General features: G+C 41.7%; 1 protein-coding gene across 3 annotated transcripts in view; it reads left to right on the forward strand.

The window, feature by feature from the left end:
• Nucleotides 1-14,597, forward strand: part of LOC122655923 (SET and MYND domain-containing protein 4) — an 82,821-nt gene that overhangs the window by 33,039 nt on the left and 35,185 nt on the right. For all 3 annotated transcript variants that reach the window (XM_043850311.1, XM_043850312.1, XM_043850313.1), the window contains exon 9: nucleotides 4,046-4,171. In XM_043850311.1, coding sequence (XP_043706246.1) covers nucleotides 4,046-4,171 — 126 coding nt within the window. The remainder of the gene's footprint in view (nucleotides 1-4,045; nucleotides 4,172-14,597) is intronic.

Here is a 14,597-nt window from a genome sequence, read left to right on the forward strand (position 1 = left end):
GGTGTGATCATAAAGTCACAAGCCATTATTCTCAAATCTCCACACTATGGTTTAGAAGCATTCTTTAGTGCTACTATTATCAGGAGGTGAATTTTTGAGTTGAAAGGAATGGAGATGATATGAAAAAGGGAGGAAGGGCAATGCATGTAGGAGGATTGAAGGACCGAATCTGCTCCCAAAATCTCCAGATATGCTGTGTTGCAATCACTCCAGATATGCTGGACCTTATCCTTAAAAATGATGATGGATTTTGGAAGCAAAATCAGTCCGTCAATCATCCTACATGCATTGCCCTTCCTTTCTTTTTCATATCATCTCCATTCCTTTCAACCAAAAATTTCACCTCTTGATAGTGCTGTGATTGCAACACAGCATATCTGGAGATTTGGGAGCAGAATCAGTCCTTCGATCCTCCTACATGCATTGCCCTCCCTCTCTTTTTCATATCATCTCCATTCCTTTCAACCCAAAAATTCACTCCTGATAGTGCTACAACCGCAGCCTACCACACAGATATGCTATGGTTGTAGCATCATTTTTAAGGATTGAGTTGATCAGATCAGTCCTTCAATCCTCCTACATGTACTGGTGTGGTATCTATGGACTTCCAAAATCCACCATCAAAGCCATGGAATCACTGTTCTGGGCCTTCCTTTGGAAAGGAAAGGAGTCTTCCAAAATCCTTCATCCGATTAGTTGGGCGGCTATCTGGCTCCCAAAATCTAAAGGAGGTCTTGGCATCCACAGGATCTGCGACTATAATATTGCTGGCATCCTCAAGCTAATCTGGAAGCTCTCCACCAAGCATGACTCTATCTGGTCAATTGGGTCTACTCCTATCTCCTTAAAAATGACTCCATTTGGACAGTTCCCACTTCCCCAACCCACAGACCCCTCCTGGGTTTGATGCAAAATCCTTTTCATCTGCCCCTTAACCCTTACAACTACCTCCTCAGTGGTCGCTGATGGGACTTCTAACTCCCTTTGTCTGGATCCCTGGCCTCCCCTTGAAGTCCTTTACAATATCATTGGTGCCCGTTCGATTTACTCTGGTATTCCTAAATCTACTCCTCTCCACAATCATGTCCCTAGGATCTTGGTCCCCCCTGTCTCACCCAGGTTTGGTCATCTTTCCCCCCCTCCCCTCCAACTCCTCTCTCTCGGACAAGGTTACTTGGCTACCCTCTCCTAAAGGGATTTTTAGCTCTTCCTCAGCTTAGGACTTTGTCAGGCACCATGCCCCCTATCCCCTGGTCCAACATAGTTTGGTTCAAAGGCCGCATCCCCCGCCATAGCTTTAACGTTTGGAGAACCCTTAACCTTTGCCTCCCCACCCAATCATTTCTCCTCCACCGCCACATCCTTGTCCCCCCCTCCTGTGTTCTTTGCTGGAATGGTAATGTGGATGTCGACCACCTTTTTTTCTTTTGCCCCTTAGCCCACTATGTTTGGAAGAAAGTCTTAGAATCCATTTGGCACCGTAGTAGGAGACCTCTTCCCTTTGCCAGAGAGTGGATTTGGTTGGGTAGGTTTTTTCGGGAAGTACGATGTGTGATACTGCCGGCAGCTTGTGTTTGGGGCTGCTATATCTCACATTTGGATTGAGTGGATTCTTTTAAGATGGACCTCCAATTCTCGCTCTATAGACATGATTTGGAAAGCCATCTTCTTCGATATCAGTTCCAAGTTCCACATGCTTCCCCATAGATCTCTTGTTGATACTTAAAGGAACAAGCACATTGTTGTATTCTGGGGTTTAGATGTTTCTCTTTTGCGATCTCGTGGCCAGTTTGCCTAGGGCTTGAGCCTTGTATATTCCCCCCTCTTTCCCCTCTTTTGGGGGTTTTTGGTAATGATATTTTATTCACTAAAAAAAATAAAAATGAGAGGACTTTATTAGAGAAAAAAGAAAATGTGACAGGTAAGTGGGAATATGGAAACAGAGAAGAGTGGAAGAACAGGGAAGTGATGAAGAAAATAGAGGAGAGAATAAGAAAAAGGAAAGAATAAAGGAAAAAAAGAAAAAGCAACACGAAGAAATTGAAGAAAGTGAAAAAAGAAGAGAAACAATAAGTATAGAACCGAAGAAGAACAAAAAAAGAAAAGAAGAAAAGAAAGGGGAACCGGAGAGGACAAGGATGGGGTTAAAAATGGAATCCAAAGTACAAAACTGGAAGAAGCATGCATACCGGTTACCATAGAGTCCCCGGAGTGGTGGACATTTACACTGAAATTGTTGATTGAGCCATTGAGGATTTAGACAAGGGTTAGCATGTAGTGTCGACTATTCTCCTCTCATTGTTTTTTTATTTTTTTTATTTTTACATGTAGCATGATTCCATGCATAGCATGTACTTCATGATCGTGTACTCAAACAAATAATAGGATTACAATTAGAATCAACTTTACATATTGTAAAAATAAAAAAGCACACCAATTAATATGGCGCCTGCCAAGGCCAGTCGCCTATCCTTCGTCATACAAGGCATGCTGTCGCCTTGGACCCAAGAAAGCTCCTGGACACTTAGTCGCTTAGGCAGCGCATTGACAACTATGCATAAAATTCTCAGCCTCTCATTTTTCTTAAGAAAAGTCATCTTCCATGGGCTTTGTTACATCACATTCATATACCAAGTTTCCGAGTTGATTATGCAGATGATAAGTAGTTGACAGTTGACACCGTTCAGCTTAATTGTAATAGTTTCTAAGCCCAGACTGTCTTGAGTCAGGCGAAGCACGTTACCACTGTTTCCATCTCTTGTAGTCTAGGATTTTGTCGGTTGGTTTGACTTAAAATATGTTTGGTGTGGTTGAAAGGTACACAGACACCCACACAATTTGCTGAAAGCACTCAACAAGCGTCTAGTGGGGTCCATGCTCCAAACTTCTATAGAACTAGGAGGCGGCTTTGCCACCAACTTGTAATGCTTTACTCAAACATTCACTGTTAGTTCCTACAAGACATTAATACACCCAGCTCATCATGCCTCAGATTCAACATTAAGCAGTGAGTGGAAGAACTTCTGAAGTCCAACACATAACAAAGTAGAAACCCTTGAATGAGGACTGGTCCAAAAGCAAGAAGAACCAGAAAAAGGCAAGCATACAATTGATGGATAATCAATATGCCCTGAAATGAGCAGCAGTGTTCTGTACACCAAACCAAATTAAATGGGACTGAACCACTGGGACCAGTATACTTTGGACAACTCAGAACCTCAAAGATTCAAGTCCTAAAAGGTTGCTGTTAAATACAGTACTCTGTGGTTCATGTCTGATTTTCCACTCACTTTTAATAATATAATGGAACACGACCAAATCTCAGGGAAAAGCTCCAAAACAGAGAAAAAAATTCTGTTCATCATTCTCTACCAACCTGCACATTTTTTTTTTTAATGAGCAACAACAAAATAGAAAATTTTCAATTAATTAATGATGGTTACAGAACTTACAGTTGATGAATGTATCCATGTACAACCTAGTCAACCTTCCTCACCCCTGCAACCGGAAAAACCTACTGACCTGTAAGGCTTTAATTTCAGTTTTTCATTTGTGAGCAGTGGCTGCATGGTTGGTGTGCTCTGTGAGCCCCCAAAACTTTTCTCAGCACTTAAAGATATCTTCAAGGAAATAGTCATGTTCAAATGACAACTTGTTGGTGAATTTTTTTACTATCAGTAAAGAAGATACGAGAACTCCAGAAGTAGAGAGGAAGAAGGGAGAGTTGGGTTAGACCAGTAAACTCCACCTTCGTTGTTGTATATTATTCTTTTAGTATTCATCAGACCATACGTAATATGTTTTTCTTGATAAATGACCTATGAAGCAAGCTTTGATGGTAATTTATTTTCTGGTGGTTCTTATTGTTTGCAATTCATGTTGTAAATCTTTATTTATTGGAAGGGGAAACTATATTATAATAGAAATTACAGTTAAAAGGGAATACCAGTGCTAGATTCTAATTCTTAGTTTCACTTTGTTAAAAGCTTACATCATGTTTTAGTCACAGTGTTTTTCAACTCCTGTTTACTTCTTCTGGATGCAGGTGGTTATACTTATATCTCAAATCAAGGTAAATTCTATGGCTGTTGTTCATATGAAATCAGTAGATGAATACAGTTCATCGAAGCAGTCAGGACCACAGTTGTCAAGAGTTACTAATGTAGAACAGGTTTGTTCTCACGGCCATTGATTCCTTATCACCATGGACCACTTTCCATGTAAGCACTTGTATATCCATGTCTGTGGCTATGCTTACATTCCAGCATTTGTTCTCCTTGTGTTCAAAGTCATCTAAAATATATATTTTATTTCCTTGTAATTAATGTAAAACTATCAAAGACCCCATTGGACATATGGGGTTCAGATTTTAAGTAGCACGACAATTCTCAGCTGTGTTAGCTTAGTCCACTCAAACCTGACCAAACCCAGTACCAAATTGATAAACAGACTATTACACGTTTGGTCTGGCGCCAAATTGATAGACATGCCATTACAGTTTTGGCTCCTTCAAAATCCTAACCACCAAATAGATTGGCCTCCACATTAGGCCTTGGACCTTGTAAACAATGATGAACCTGAAGAAGAAAAGAGAAGGAGAGAAGGGGAAGAGAGGGAAGAAGACAATGTTAGACTGTAATCCTTTGGGGAGAACAATCGGTTGATTAGTTCTCCCCCTTTCTCCAATATATATATGTAAAATAGGGTAAACACAATACAAGAATGAGAAAACCCCAAAACACCCTTACTAAACCATCCTAAACCAGTCTCGGTATTAGCGCCAGGCTCTAATACTGAGACCCTTATTCCATGTTTCTAATAATTCCCCTCAAGCTGGAGCATATATGTTAATCATGCCCAGCTTGTTACAAATATAATCTATTCTCACACTCCCCAAAGACTTGGTAAAAACATCAGCAAGTTGCTCTCCTGTATGAACATGCTGTGGAGCAATAAGACCTTCTTGTAGCTTCTCTCGAACAAAATGACAGTCAACCTCTATGTGTTTTGTCCTTTCATGGAACACAGGGTTGGAAGCAATGTGGATAGCAGCTTGATTGTCACACCATAGCTGTATAGGTGACTTGTCTACAAACTTCAACTCAGCCAACAACTGCTTCATCCACATCAACTCACAAGTAACTTGGGCCATAGCCCGATATTCTGACTCTGCACTAGATCTGGCTACTATTGGCTGTTTCTTGCTCTTCCAAGACACCAAATTTCCTCCCACAAAGACACAATATCTAGTAGTAGATCTCCTATCCACTGGAGACCCGGCTCAATCAGCGTCACAAAACCCCTCAACACGCCCATGACCATGGTTAGTGTAGAGCAGACCACGGCCTAGAGCCTTCTTGAGGTATCTCAAAATCCGAATCACAACATCCCGATGCGACGTCCTTGGAGAGGACAGAAACTGACTCATTACACTGACTGGAAACGCAATATCCGGTTGAGTCACAGTGAGATAGTTCAACTTCAAGTCTTCGATATTTTTCCGGATCATCAAGAATATCACCACTTTCGCCTGTCAACTTCAAATTCGGGTCCATTGGAGTATCCAAAGGTTTTGACCCAAGCATACCTGTTTCTGTAAGCAAGTCAAGATCATATTTTCTCTGGGAAAGAGAAATACCTTTGCTAGACTGAGCAACCTCAACACCAAGGAAATAATTCAACTTGCCAAGATTCTTGGTCTAAAACTTATGCTGTAAATGTATTTTCAGCTGCTTAATGCCTTCCGTATCATCACCAGTGATGACTATAAAAAACCAAAAATAACCTGCCAAACAGGTAAGGCGGTACATCCCCCCCTTGTATTATTTATTCGTTGGTTAATTTTAATAAAATTCTAGGGGCTGGCCCGGGTCCAAGGTAATATTCGGGTTAAACAACAACAACAACAGAAAAAAAAAGTCTCTCAATAAGAATATTTTGGCAATAGATAAGCATTAGGGAACAAGACCCATCCTTAATCCTTTTAATATTGAAATGGATGATAGATCCTAGTCAACTAAGTGGAAGTGTGAAATCTGAGAACACCTTCATATTATCACCAACAGTAAGTAATGTTTACAATAAGAAGCCCTAAAATTATCTCTCAAAATGGATGACCAGAACTAAAGTTACAGAAGCTATTGGTCAACTAGCAATATCAACCGATTGGCACCATGGATGGGGCTCAAACTCCAATCGATTGGAGGGTCAATGATGCTCAATAATACATCCTCCCCCCTTCAAACTCTTCCCCTCTATACCCTCCCCTTCTCTCTCTCTTTCTCTCTCTCTCTCTCTCTCTCTCTCTCTCTCTCATACACACTCGAAGCTGATCCTGATTCTCTCTCAAACTCTCCCCATTTCTAGCAAGACCAAATTTGCTTCTAGGTCTTGACCCTCAATTTGAACTCTATAGGGTCCAACTACTGTGTCTGCTATTAGATTTTCTCCCGATGGTAAAACAACAGATAAGGCAGAATGTAACAACCTAGTCTTAACAGGCAACTTCATAGCAAACAAAGGGGAAACGAAAGAGTGCGTCGATCCAGAATCAAACAAAACGAGTGTAGGTACAGATGATATAGGTAGAGTACCTGTCACAACAAGTGGTGCAACTTCCACTTCCTCTGTCGTCATAGCAAAGACACTAGCCTGGGGGCGCTGCAGGCTGCGGCGCCGTGCGGCAGGGCTGCAGCCGTGGTTCTGCCTTGTAGGGTTGTGCAGGCTGTTCGGGGCCGTCTGGGGGGGCGTGCGTATGATGTACGCTCTACAGGGCGAGTGTGGATGTTTTCTGGGCGACACGGTGTTGGTTTTCGGGGACATTGCCAGTCATCTGCGTCCGATCGTCGTCATCGCTGGGGGGTGACAAAATTGAAAATTCAGCGTCAACATTATGTACTTAAATACAAAATTTCAGTCTCGGATTCCATTTGTAGCCCTTTCAAACGATAGCATGAAATAGACAACCTGCTCATATGTTCAATAGTTGGTAAATTAATTGGAAACTTCCGGAAGCCATAACTTTGCGTCTGCTAGTCGATTCGGATGGTACGACCACTCATTTTGGGGCTACTTTGCTGTACAAGAGGTCTTACAATGGCATCCAACTACTATGTGTAGATGAGAAGCAGGCTCAGACTATCATGGAAGAGATTCATCAGGGGATCTACGGACCGCATATGAATGCTAGAATGCTCGCCAAGAAAATCTTCAAGTTAGGATATTATTGGGCAACCATGGAAGCAGATTGTATCACTTTTGTCAAGACATGCTACATGTGTCAGATATTTGCCAATATCATACACATCCCTCCTACAGAGCTGCATTCGTTGAATACTCCTTGGCCCTTCTCAACTTGGGGAATTGATATGATTGGGAAAATAAACCAGAAAGCTTCTAATGGGCATGAATTCATTCTAGTAGTGCTGAAATGAGGTCAGGTTTGATAATATCCCAAGAAGAGGAGAAGAAACCCACACTAAACCCATTCGGACTGGGAGATTTGTTAGCTTTATGAGAGAGAATTGCAGAGAGGATTTCCTCAATAGGGATTGCTTGGTTGGAGGGAAGAAGGGAGGAAGGGATGGTTTTGTTGAGAAGCCCCTCTGGATGGTTGGGGAGGTAGAGGAGAGGTGGATTGAAAATGGTGATTGCCAGTGATGACTATATCATCAACATATACAACCACAAATAACCTGCCAGCCTTGCAATGCCGGTAGAACACTGAATGATCACTACCACATCGAGTTAGCCCAAACTCCAAAACCACATCAGAAAACCTCCCAAACGAGGCTCTAGGGGATTGCTTCAGACCATACAACGATTTCTTGAGTTTGCAAACCAGACTAGACTCCCCCTGAGCAACAAACCTCGGAGGTTGCTCCGTATAAACTTCCTCGTGGAGATCACCATGAAGAAATGCGTTCTTCACATCCAACTGAAAAGGGGCCAGTGATGAGAGGCCGCAAGGGAAATCAAGAGGCAAACAGATGCAAGCTTGGCCACTGGAGAAAAAGTATCAAGGTAATCAACCCCATAAACCTGTGTATAACCTTTGGCAACCAACCGTGCCTTCAAACGAGCCAAGGAGCCATCTGGATTCCCCTTCACAACATACACCCACTGACAACCAACAACCTCTGCACCAGTAGGTAAAGGCACCAAATCCCAAGTGTGATTTTCAGCCAAAGCAGACAATTCATCCTCCAACTCAGACAGACCGCTGAACCACATACGAAGGAATCTCATCGTCCAACTCAGAGAGAACAAGAGAGTCATCACTATAGGAGGTGGGCTAAAAAAAGGAAACATCGGCAGTGACAAAATATTTTGAAGAATGGGAGAATAACACCGATAACCTTTTTGAGTCCGGGAATATCCCAAGAAAATAAACTTAATGGCCTTGGGATCTAACTTGGACAGCCCTGGACGATGATCACGAATAAAGCAAACACAACCAAAAATGCGAGGTGGTAAAACAAAAAGTGGTTCAGCGGGAAATAAAAGAGAATGAGGAATCCCCCCTTGCAAAACAGAAGATGGCATACGATTTATAAGAAAGCAAGCAGTCAAAACAGCATCAGCCCAAAATATTTTTGGGACTTTCATTTAAAAAAGGATGGAACGGGTCACCTCCATGAGATGTCTATTCTTCCATTCAGCCACACCATTCTGTTGGGGCGTGGCTGAACAAGAAGACTGATGTAACATACCATGGTCAGCCATAAAGGAGGTAAAAAGTGTTGAAAAATACTCTAGTGCATTATCATTTATCACTACGCAAAACACGAATATTGGTATTGAATTGATTCTGAATTTCATTAACAAAGGTACGGAAAATTGCAAATAACTCAAAACAATGCTTCATTAAATAAACCCAAGTGACTCTAGAATAGTCATCAACAAAGGTAACAAAATATTTAAATCCCAACTTAGAAGTAACAGGACAAGGTCCCCGTACATCAGAATGCACTAAAGAAAAAGGGTTCAAAGACCATTTATTGACTCCAGGGGAATAACTCACACGGTGGAGTTTTCCAAACTGACATGACTCACACTCTAGACTACAAATAGAACGAAAACGAGAATCCAACTTTTGTAAACTCTGAAAGGCGGATGACTCAATTGGCAATGAACTTGGTCTGGAGACAGACACCGGAACAAGCAATTGAAGGAGAGTCATCAAGAAGATACAGCCCCCCTTTCTCACGTCCCCTACCAAGCATCTTCTTCGTCGTAAGATCCTGAAAAACATAAGAATCAGGAAAGAAAGTGACGGAACAATTATAGGCTTTAGTAATTTTACTAACAGAAAGCAAGTTATAAGGGAAGTCAGGTAATTGAAGGACAGAAGACAAAGACAGAGAATTGGTGGGACTGACAGTACCAGTGCCAGTGACTTTGGCAAAGGAACCATCAGCTAATGTAATAGGAAATTCAGTAGACTGAAAGGAAGAAAAATTACCTGACATACTAGACATATGATCAGACGCACCCGAATCAATTATCCAGGGGCGAGAAGATGAAAAACCTGCAGTGGCATTACCTTTCTGGGCAAAAGTAGCTGTGGAGGAGGATGTAGAGGGCTGAGATAACTGAAACTGTTTGAATCGAGCATAATCTTCATCCGGCAATCTCACCATCTTACCTTTAGAAAATGGAACAGAAGACTTAGTATTAGTCACTGAGTTGGCATATTGTTGTTGTGGTGGTTTACCATGAAGCTTCCAACAAAAATGTTGGATATGTCCTAGTCGACCACAATGGTTGCAGGTCTTCACAGGACCAGAATTTTCACCACCATAACCAGCACCAGTACCACCAATATTACAACCACTATTACCACCACTACTGCCTCTTCCACCTCCACGGCCACCACTGCCACCATTGCGGCCTCCACTACGACCACCAGTGCCTCGCCCCTGACTAGAGGCAACAAGAGATGAACTTTCACCACAAATAGGTGCTGGTTCATGAGAACTATTGCGAGAAACATGAAGAACGTGAGAAAAAGTTTCTGCAAGGGAAACAACTCTATCACCTCCAAGAATAGTAGAGAATACTGAGTCGTATTCCTGACCCGGACCTCCCGAAAGCCCATAACTGCAAGTTGTTCCCATTGATCTTGCATTTGTTTCACATCAGAACTAATAGGCAACAAAGCATTTAATTCCTCAAACATCCGCTTATAATCAGCAAAATATTGGGTCAATGGACGATCCTTCCTATCAGCCCGATAGAACTCCTGGGATAGCTCATAAATACGAGATAAGTTATTCTGTCCGGAATACAGAATATGCAAATAAATCCATAACTCCTTCACAGTATCTATATGGGTCAGTAAGTCAACGACCTGGGAAGCCATACTGTTCAGCATCTGTCCCAGAATACGTGCATCCGCAATTTCCCATGCTTCATCATCCTCTAGTTTGGCCTTGGTAAGATGTTTCTGTTGGCCACAACCAGTTAGAATCACCCAGACAATTTTCTTCAATTGCTGGAAATTACCAACACCTTCCAATCTTCCCTGTGATAGATTTGGAAGAGCCCGAAATAACCTCTGCCACAACCTTCTTGGAATCTCCACTCGTTTCAACCATCTCAAACAAACAAAATAAATCGCAGCTGCAAATAATGTCCCTCCAACAAGAAAAATAAATACTGATTTCGAAAAGAAATCAGAAATCACAAACCAGAAAAATTGAACACCAAAAGCAATCGATCCAGGGAAAAATAAAAATTTCGAACAAGGCTGGCAGAAATCGAAACCTGAAGCTGAACTTCTCTTCAATCAAACTTCAACTACTACCCCTGAATCGATATAAACCACAAAAATAGAGACCTAGTTCTTATATTTTCATGAACTATTCTCAAACAACCTCCAAAAATCGCAGCATAGGGTGCTGCAGCCCCTTCAAACCAAATCCACAAAAAACCTCAAAACCTGGAAAAAGCTTCAGATCGCAATTCCAATGAGAAGCGAGAGAAACATACTAGGTCCTAGGAAATTAAATTGATTCCTAAGAGCCAAGCTTTGATACCATGTAAACAATGATGAACCTGAAGAAGAAAAGAGAAGGAGAGAAGGGGAAGAGAGGGAAGAAGACAATGTTAGACTGTAATCCTTTGAGGAGGACAATTGGTTGATTAGTTCTCCCCCTTTCTCCAATATATATATGTAAAATAGGGCAAACACAATACAAGAATGAGAAAACCCCAACACACCCTTACTAAACCATCCTAAACCAGTCTCAGGCGCTAATACCGAGACCCTTATTTCATGTTTCTAACAGACCTAATAGGTTAGTGTACCCTTTTAGTTCCTATGGAAACCTGCCCAGCTGCCTGATTCTCAACCGAACCCTTCCACATTCCAAATTAATATATTTGGGTCTCAAACCATTTGTGATTTACCAAAGTAGCACCAGCTGATCAATGCCCTGATTTTTTTTTTTTTGTTTTAATCTTCCGACCTTCTTTATGGAGATAATCTAAATGACAAAAACCAATTTTACTTCCCAGACAGAAACCCAAATGAGATTGAGCTTCTTTCCCCCTCCAAATCACTGAATCTCTTCAGTGACTCTTACTCTGTGTGTGTGATGTGTGGCAACTTTTTTCCTTTCTATGAGTTCTTTTCATAGTGGGTTTCTATCAGTTTCAGGTGACACTGAAATTTCAGATTCATTTTTTTACTTCTAAAATTTTATGATTTAAGGTTTCATAGTCAAGATTTCTATTTTAGGCAACCAAAGAAGAAGAATGTTGGAGAGTTCAGTTTCAGTGATTGGAAAGGAAGAAGAAGGCACTCCCTGCTGTGTCTCCGGTGAGACAGGTTCTAACATGGTGGAAAGTACAGAAGGCAAAGATAGGATTCTAACACCATTTTAAATTTATTTCAAAGAGTGGAATAAAAGGAAGGCCTGGGGAGAGAGTGGAAAACACTGAAAATGATGTAGCTGAACTGTATTTTTGTTAAATGATTGAAGAGTATCTGGATGTGATCTTTACTTGTATTTTACATAGCCTCAACCCTGCTAATACCTTGAAAGGATTCTGTTGCAGTTGCATTATCAGGCTGAACCAGCATGTACCTGCTCTGGAAACCCAGACCCAGACGAAATCGAACCCAACCAGGCTTTTGTCTAATAAAGGTTGGTAGGGATTTTTTTTTGGGTGAATAAGAAATTATATTCCGAAGGGGAAAAGAATACAAGAACTCCCCAAGAAAGGCAGGGGAGAAGAAGAGAAACAATAAAAAGCAAAGCAAAGCCAAACTCTCAGCTGGGAGGGAAAACTGGGCAGGTACAAGAATGGGGAGCCCCAAGAATCAATAATAAGCATATTCCTTAGGGAGTCAATGCACCGGGAGGAGACAACAGATAACTTGCTTATAATGTCAAAGGATTGTGTCCCAACTCTGTTGGAAGGATCTAGTGCTAGAGGTCCTTCTCCATAAGTTAAGCTCCATCCAGATAATGGTAAATCTCAGAGCCAAAGGCGAGCTTACCCACTACGTTACAGCTAAAATTGCCGACAAAGGTCATATTCACCTAATTCCCTTCTCTTTATCTGTTGGGATTTGGGAAATTGTGACTTGTGTCTATTATGACACTAGCCTCCTTTATTTATAATAAAATATTTTGAACTAGGGTTACAGTAGGGTTACAATAAAAAACAAGAAAAGACTATACTACCCCTGTAGCAGTGTACCCATGTAACACCCATACCATAGTACTGATAGTAGAACTATAACCACACCATACTAATATTACAATACTCCCCCTCAAGTTGGTGCATAGATATCACACATGCCCAACTTGCACAAAATAGGGTGAAAAACTTTACTGCTAAGCCCTTTTGTGAGGACATTTGCTAACTGCTCATTGGACTTCACAAAAGGAGTATAGATAAGCCCCAACTCCAGCTTTTCTTTGATGAAGTGACGATCAAACTTGACATGTTTGGTGCAATCATGCTGGATTGGGTTATGAGTAATACTGATTGTGGACTTCTTGTCACAAAATAACATCATGGGAACACGAACAGGGGAGACCTAAATCGCAAAGAAGGCCCTGTAGCCATAATAGCTCACAAACACCATGTACCCTGGCACGAAGTTCTGCCTTTGCACTTTACCGAGCCACCACAGTTTGCTTTTTATTGCGCCAGGTAACAAGGTTGCCGCCAACAAGGGTACAATATCCAAATGTTGACCTCCTATTATCTGGTGAACCAGCCCAGTCTGCATCAGTAAAGGCCTCAACACGCATGTGATCATGAGGTGAAAAAAGAATACCCTTCCCTGGAGCTGATTTTAGGTGCCTAAGAATTCGAAAAACAGCTTCCATATGAGAGGCATGAGAGTCGTGCATGTACTGGCTCACCAATCTCACAACAAAAGCAATATCCGGCCAGGTATGGGACAAATAAATGAGTCGGCCGACTAGGTGTTGGTATCTCCCCTTATCAACAAGTTCACCCTCCTTAGCCTTCAAATGGGAGTTAGCTTCGAAAGGAGTATCTACAGGCTTACAACCGAGCATGCCTGTCTCTGAAAGAAGATCTAGAGTATATTTCCGTTGTGAGAAAAATATACCTTTAGTAGATTGAGCCATCTCAACACCAAGAAAGTAGTGTAACTGCTCGAGGTCTTTGATCTCAAATTCCTTCCCCAGGTAAGCCTTCAAAGTAGTTATCTCAGCTGGGTCATTCCCAGTGACCACGATGTCATAAACATATACAACTGGGATGGTAAGATGATCACCTACCCATTTAATAAATAGAGTGTGATCAGCATTGCTATGCTTGTAGCCCACTAACACCATAGCTCGATGGAATCGGCCAAATCAGGCACTAGAAGATTGCTTCAGCCTATATAATGCCTTCTTCGGCTTACATACTCTCCCTTGAGTCTATAGAGAAGAGAACCCCGGTGGAATATCCATATACACCTCTTCTTGTAATTCCTCATGGAGGAAGGCATTCTTGACGTCGAGTTGTTGCATTTCCCATCCAAAATTCACTACACATGAGATTATAACCCGGATGGTGTTCATCTTGGCCATAGGAGCAAAGGTCTCATGGTAGTCGATGCCATATGTTTGGGTAAAACCCTTGGCAACCAAGCGCGCCTTGTACCAATCTACAGTCCCATTAGTATGCTGTTTAACAGTAAACACCCACTTGCAACCGACAGATTTTTTAGTGGGAGGAAGAGAAATTAGATCCCATGTCATTTTTCCCAAGAGCGTGCATTTCTTCAAGCATAGCTTTCTTCCATCTAGAGTCTGCAAAAGCTTCTTGCCAATTCAAAGGAATAGAAACAGAGGACGAGGAAAAGAGATAAAAGATTGATATGAAGGAGATAAGGATTCATATGACACATGGTGAAAAATGGGATGTTGTGTGCAAGACCTAGTCCCTTTACGGACAACAATAGGTAAATCTAGGGATGCATCATGAGTAGGAGATGGGAGAATCTCATCATTGGATGGAGAAGAAGAGATAGTACCAGGGAAAGATGTAGACACAGGATCAGAGGGCAACACTTTTAGTGGTGCAATGGCAGTAGTTTCTCTTGAGGGGTTGGAGTGGTG

The sequence above is a fragment of the Telopea speciosissima genome, chromosome 3 (assembly GCF_018873765.1).
Source record: "Telopea speciosissima isolate NSW1024214 ecotype Mountain lineage chromosome 3, Tspe_v1, whole genome shotgun sequence".
Classification (NCBI taxonomy): domain Eukaryota; kingdom Viridiplantae; phylum Streptophyta; class Magnoliopsida; order Proteales; family Proteaceae; genus Telopea; species Telopea speciosissima.